Source organism: Mus caroli, unplaced genomic scaffold (assembly GCF_978045245.1).
Source record: "Mus caroli unplaced genomic scaffold, Mus_caroli_1 scaffold_1, whole genome shotgun sequence".
In the NCBI taxonomy this organism is placed as follows: Eukaryota; Metazoa; Chordata; class Mammalia; order Rodentia; family Muridae; genus Mus; species Mus caroli.
Genome location: NW_028227256.1, coordinates 161,907,239 through 161,913,646, shown reverse-complemented (window position 1 = coordinate 161,913,646; position 6,408 = coordinate 161,907,239). Strand labels below are relative to the sequence as shown.

The following is a 6,408-nucleotide window of genomic DNA, read 5'->3' as shown; positions in this document are numbered from 1 at the left end:
CACCGTGCCAGCTTTTCAGTCAAGCCAAGGCACATGACCAGTTCTTCCAAAGTCATCACTGACATCTGTTTTAATGTCTGATGGCTGCTACACTAGGGTATCGATATGTGCTATCTGCCCCAAACAAGACAGATTCACAAGTCCAACTGGGACGTGAGAAACACGTTCAATTGTTTCTTTCCTAATGGAGAATCAGAACCCTTGAGAAGGCGAGCTTTAAAAATCTTTTATTTACTGTTAGTGCTTGTACATGGTCGTGGGTCATGCAGAAACCAGAGGACAGCTTTCTGGAATATGCTCTCTCCTTTCACTGTGGGTTCCAGGACTTGAACTCAGGCCATAAGGTTTGTTTTGTGTTGTGTTGCTGTTGTTTTGTTTTGGCAGCAAGCACTTTTGCCCACTGAGCCAGCCCAACACTGGGTATTTTTAAGTTCTCACTTAATTACAACAAGATATATTTTTCTCTATGATAAAAAAAAAACCTCAACTACTTTTGTTTCTATTGTTTACAAATTACCGTTTGCTTTTAAAAGAAAAATATAGAAATAAAGGCTTTCTAGGTCCATGAAAAGTTTCCAAAGGTATTATCTCTTTTGTTAATGTCTACAGGATTTCAAAGAGCCACAGTGAATCATATCATTCCATTATATAACTATTACATTATATGATGTCTTTAATCAGAGTGAAAGGCAGTCATACTCTTGCCGGGTCTTAATATTTCCCCATTTATATTCAAATCAGTGAAGAAATAATAGCTGCCATCTCGCTTAGTGGCAGCGATGAAGGAGAATTAAAAGCTTCTCATCTAAAGCTTATTCTCAACTAGAAAAAAAAAACAGCAGAACGTTTGTTAACATGTAAAACACCCATGCTATATGGCCTGCTCTAAATGGTTTAGGCCTGAAGGAGTTTCTTCAGCTTTTATTCTCTCTTTTCCTTTTTTTTTTTTCTTTTTGGAATTTAATTCTAATAAATGTCACAGCCGAAGAGTTCCAGGCGAAGTGCAATGCTCTGGTTCCATGTTTTAGGAATGATGCGGATAAATCTGGAAATAATGGGCGGGTTGAAAAAGTTCTTCATGTGCCCCTTGGTATTGCTGTTTCCTTCAAAAATCTGAAAGGAAAACATGATAAAAATGGTCAACACTGGCATCGTGGGCATTCATGTTTTAATCTTTATTTTTTTTGTCATTACTTTTATGTACTTTCATATGCACATTTTATTTTTTTATTAGATATTTTCTTTATTTACATTTCGAATGTTATCCCTTTTCCTAGTTTCCCCTCTGAAAATCTCCTATCCCCTCCCCGCCTCCCCCTGCTCCCCAACCTACTCACTACCATTCCTAGCCCTGGCCTTTCTCTATACTAGGGCATAGAACCTTCACAGGACCTAGGGCCTCTCCTCCTATTGATGACTGACTAGGCTATCCTCTGCTAAATATGCAGCTGGAGCCATGAGTCCCACCATGTGTTTTCTTTGATTGATGGTTTAATCCCAAGGAGCTCTGGTGGGGTACTGGTTAGTTCATATTGTTGTTCCTCCTATGGGGCTGCAAACCCCTTCAGCTCTTTGGGTACTTTCTCTAGCTCCTTCATTGGGGACCCTGTGCTCCATCCAATGGATGACTGTGAGCATCCACTTCTGTATTTGCCAGGCACTGGCAGAGCCTCTCAGAAGACAGCTATATCGGGCTCCTGTCAGCAAGCTCTTATTGGCATTAATTTATCTTCTTATACCAAAGTCAGTCATCTTTGGGTTTTTTTTTTTTGTTTTTTTTTGTTTTGTTTTGTTTTGTTTTTTCTTTATTCTCAGGATGCTGGGAAATCACAAGCCAGAGAGATGTCCCCTTAAAGACTCTCATTTCTCAATCAGATGTGTCAAGTTAGGAAAAAATAAATAAAGCAGACAGGAGTGTTTGCAAAATTACTTCTTTAGCCTCTTAGTCGCTGTGTGGCCTTGCTGTGTGGTCATTATGTTCCTCTGCACTCCACTGCCTCCTCCTCAGAATGAGAATGATAAAAGCTTTGCCCCACAGGCACTGCACAGGTTTGAAAGTGTGCAAACAACACAGCCAGAGCCTGGTGAGCACCATGCAGGGGGTGCCAGTAAATAACTTGCTATTATTGACACTCAGTGTAAACATGGCCCTCTGTTCTCTTTATTTCTCCTTTCGGTGGTGTGCTTCTTCCCCTTGAGTGTTTGCTCCTGTTCGTTTTTTGTGTGTGTGTGTGTGTGTGTGTGTGTGTGTGTGTGTGTGTGTGTTTGTTTTCACTCTCAGGAAGTTCCCTGAGATGAACATACACAGCAGAGTCTCTGACTGCAGGTTACCTGGGGTGAGGAAAGCCTGCTATAACAAGAGAAAACCTACTGTCAGGGATTTAAAACATGAGAAAGAGGCACACACATGTTCCGTGCTGTGTGTGCATTTAGGCAGAATTCGGTAAAGCTCAGTTTCCCTCTACGTGGGAGTTTTAGCCTGGTTCCCACTCCTGGATTCCTAAACACATTTCCCTGGCTCTGCTTCTGGTTAGCATTATGAAACCAGCTGGTAGAAGGCAGAGGGACTTAGGAATGTAACCGAGCCGTTGGTTTCACAAGGACGGTAGTCTCCCCAAATGTTTCCTGTTTAGTAGCAGTGTGGCATACAGAGGCTTGTGGTCCTGGGCATCTGATTTGCTACAAGCAGCAAGTCTATCTGGAGCAAGGGTTTTTATCATTGTGTCGAAAGGCTTTCTGGATAGGTTCACCATCATTATAAGTCAGAGATAACAAAAGCCTCTCAGCACGCCCTGGTATTTTCTCCTCCCTGTTTCACAGGTGGCCGAGTCAGAAAAGTGATACAAATGGCATCTCTGCTGAGACCAGCCACCTATAGAAGTGGGTGGGGCAGGGGTTTGTGAAGACTTGGGGGAGGGGTAGAGAAATGCGAGCTACTGTTATTTCTCATCGGGAAACAGTTTCTAGGCAGTTTTCAAAACCGTCGCCAGTACAGCATCCTGTACCTTGTCCACCATGGAGGATTTCTGCCGGTAAGGTTTCCATGCCACACCCTGGTCGCTGTACTGGATGCTGTAGCTCTTCACGTACATCTCAGAGGACAGAGACTTACAGCCCTGCGTTATGATGGCCGTTACCTTCTTGATTTTGAGCAGATCGACTTGTAACCACTGCTTGTTGTTGTTTGCCTATGGGGACAACAACAACAACAACAACAAAAAGCACTGAGATGAGAAAGTGTTACTCCTTTCTTTTTGTTAAGAACAAAATGTCACAATCTAGCCTTACAAAAGGTCTCCTCATGTTCAGTGAGGACAAGCTCCTAAAGAGAGTTCAGAGGGACTAATGTCTGGAGTTGTCTGGGATGAATTGCTGCTACCTTTGGGAGACATATCATGCAATTATGGATGGAATAAATGATAGTTCCTCAGCATCATTCCTATTCATGTAGATGTATGTGTGTATATGAATACATATCTATATATTTACATGATAAGGTTTTTAAAAGAAAATTCATTGAATTAAAGGATTAAAACTTTGTTAACTTTGTGAGACCCTCTGTGTGTCATGTTAGAATGACTTAAAATGAAGGTTGTATCAATGATACAAGATACAGGTGAAGGGTTTCGTATATATCAAGTAAGAGACACTTGGCCATGGACAGATTGGCTATGTACACCTGCATGTGTCTGGCTTTGAATTTTAGCCTCCTTAATATCATATAAAGATACTTTGTGCTAAGAGAAGATTAGATCAAATAGAAATTTCTGACTGAGAAGAAATTCAGATTAAATATGACATTATAAAACTAAAATTAACATTTATTTGGAGGGGTCCCGTGATTAAAGCTAACTCTATAGAAAGGCTTTCTTTTAAAGATTGTAGAACAGAGTGTAGGGTGACAAGATTTACCATGTACAGGTTTAAAGGGATATCTGGGGTATAATGACTATATGACACTTTTATTTATTTATATTTTATGTCAGTATGTAGTATAATGTTACTATTTTAATTGTTTTAGTTTCTCCGAGTATCAATTTTCCTCTGCAGAATTGCAAAATGAAATGTTTGGGTTGCTTCATGCAGGGGAACATCTGGAGTTTTAGCAGAGAATGGAATTCTTGCCAAGATTCTGCCCTGACACTAAGCTGAGATTTAATCTGTGGACAGAGAGATTTGGAGAGATGCTTCATTATAAACTGCTGCCAGCCCAGCATGCTGAGTTCACGACAGGTGAGAACGGGTCTCAGAGCACAGGAATCGGCTCCTAAGACACTGTACATGACTCACGTGCCACACTTTTCTCTTCTTTGTACTGGCCTACTCTGAGATTAGAACCAAGATTTCTTCAGAATTTAGGAATTAGGATGTATTTACACGTATAAATATTTATCTATCATATATTTACATATATATTAACACATAAGGGAGGGAGATGGGAAGAGACTAGGTAATGAACTTGGGTTGTCTTGTCTGAAGGGATCATAAAGTTATTGCAGTATTGTGGTCCCACTATCAGGAGAAGAATGAAATAAAAATAAGTCAACTATTAACAGTTATCCTCAAACCGAATGACCTGCAATACTCAGTGGAGCAAGATCAAAGGAACTTTCTGGAAGGTGTTTGTTTAACTCAAATCACTGATTTAGACTCCTGGTTTTATAACTGTGCCGCCTCCAACCGAACTTGAGGAATGTCACAAAGAAAGGGAAGGAAAAATTTTAAAGTGGCAAATTATGAAAAAAGAGATATATTATAAACCATAATTAGTTGTCTGTTATTAATGTTAAAGTGCCTCACCTAGGAACTGGTAAGCAACGACTGTCCCCATTCACTTACACGAGGACTTTGAATGCACAGAAAACTGGGCCTAAAACAGTGGTTCTCAACCTGTGGGTCGAGACCCCTTTGGGGGGTCAAATGGTTTTTCATGGGGTTTGCATGCCAGATATCTTGCATATCAGACATTTACATTATGGTTCATAACAGTAGCAAAAATATAGTTATGAAGTAGTAACAAAAATAATTTTATGCTTGGGGGTCACCACAACATGAATCACTGTACCAACATTAGGAAGATTGAGAACCGCTGGCCTAAAATATGTACTATCTAGTTCTTTGCAAGCTGTTGTCCCTTCCTGCTTTAAATCAAAGCTCGCAAGAACTACAGGGAAGAGGTACGACATTTCTCTGAGTCATGGTTAGAGCCGAAAGCTGTTGATTCTGCAAATCTTCCTAGATTCTCAGACCTGGGACTTCAGAGGCTCACACTCTGGTTCCCAGCCACCCTCCTGTCCCCTGTGGTGGTAGTCATTGTTTGTTTCTGGAAAGTGAGAGAACTCCATTTATATGGTTGATGTCACCTTGGCTTGCCAGGCGTTCACACGGCCCTGAGCGTTCAGGCGGGCAAGGGAAGGCTCCCAGTAGTCTCCCCACCATGACTTTTTAAATGAAGATGCAGTAATTTGCTTGTTTTGAATCCGTCCATCTTCCAGGCCCAGTGGTGTGGAACATCCTGTCAAGAGGAAAGTAATATGATTAATTACACAGCACTAATGGTCCCTGTGCTGCATTTTGTAACACAGATGGCCCAAAAAAATTTATCACTTCCAGGAAACAGCAAAACAAAGAACAATTTATCCAATTCAAGTGCAAATACCACTCTGATGCTACTAATATATTATCCAGTGCTCATACATCCATTTGACAGAATGGATACAGCAAGACACAAGAGCTTGCCCAACACAAGACTGTCAGAAGAGGAGGAAACTGAACTGACAGCCAGTGTCCCACTCAACACAGTATCTTAAGTGTGGGTTCTCCCTTCTTCAGACAGCTGTGGAGTCTCAAGTCCTTGCTTTGAGATAGATGCTGGTTCTGAACAATACATACCATCGTGCAGCATATAATGACATTTCTGTTAACAGACTACACAAATCCTAGTGGTCCCATTAGGCTATGGAGCTGTTGTGACATCATAGTTGTTATAAGTAAAATATAGCCTCTGTGTTTGTGTTGGTGTCCGTATCAATCAGCCTACTGTGCTGAGACATGTGTAGTACAGTGCACATAGTTATATACAATTCATAATATTCAATAATAAACCACATCGTAACTGATTTGTGTATTGACTATACTTCTTATCATTATTTCTGAACGCTGTGAAATAGTGTAGTGTTATGCTCACTTGCTCTGTCTCTTGATTGCATCAAGACCACATTGGGTGACTGGCCGGTACTGTGTAAACACAATCTATGATGTTGGCACAGTAAAACACAAAATGGCCTAAAGATGCAGTTCTAAGAAAGGATTCCTGTGGTGCAGCGATGCATGGCTGTACTGAAAGGAGAGTTTCTGCCAACAGAAGCCATGGAGATGTAGTGGGGCTTTGGTAGGCACCTTTATTAT

At 40.9% G+C, this 6,408-nt stretch overlaps 1 protein-coding gene across 1 annotated transcript in view; it reads right to left on the bottom strand.

The window, feature by feature from the left end:
- Positions 1–211: 211 nt before the first annotated feature.
- Positions 212–6,408, bottom strand: part of F5 (coagulation factor V) — a 69,158-nt gene continuing 62,961 nt past the window's right edge. The window contains exons 23-25 of the mRNA XM_085842554.1: positions 5,364–5,515; positions 3,006–3,188; positions 212–1,113 (exon numbers count right to left, since the gene is read on the bottom strand). Coding sequence (XP_085698680.1) covers positions 967–1,113; positions 3,006–3,188; positions 5,364–5,515 — 482 coding nt within the window. The 3' untranslated portion in view covers positions 212–966. The remainder of the gene's footprint in view (positions 1,114–3,005; positions 3,189–5,363; positions 5,516–6,408) is intronic.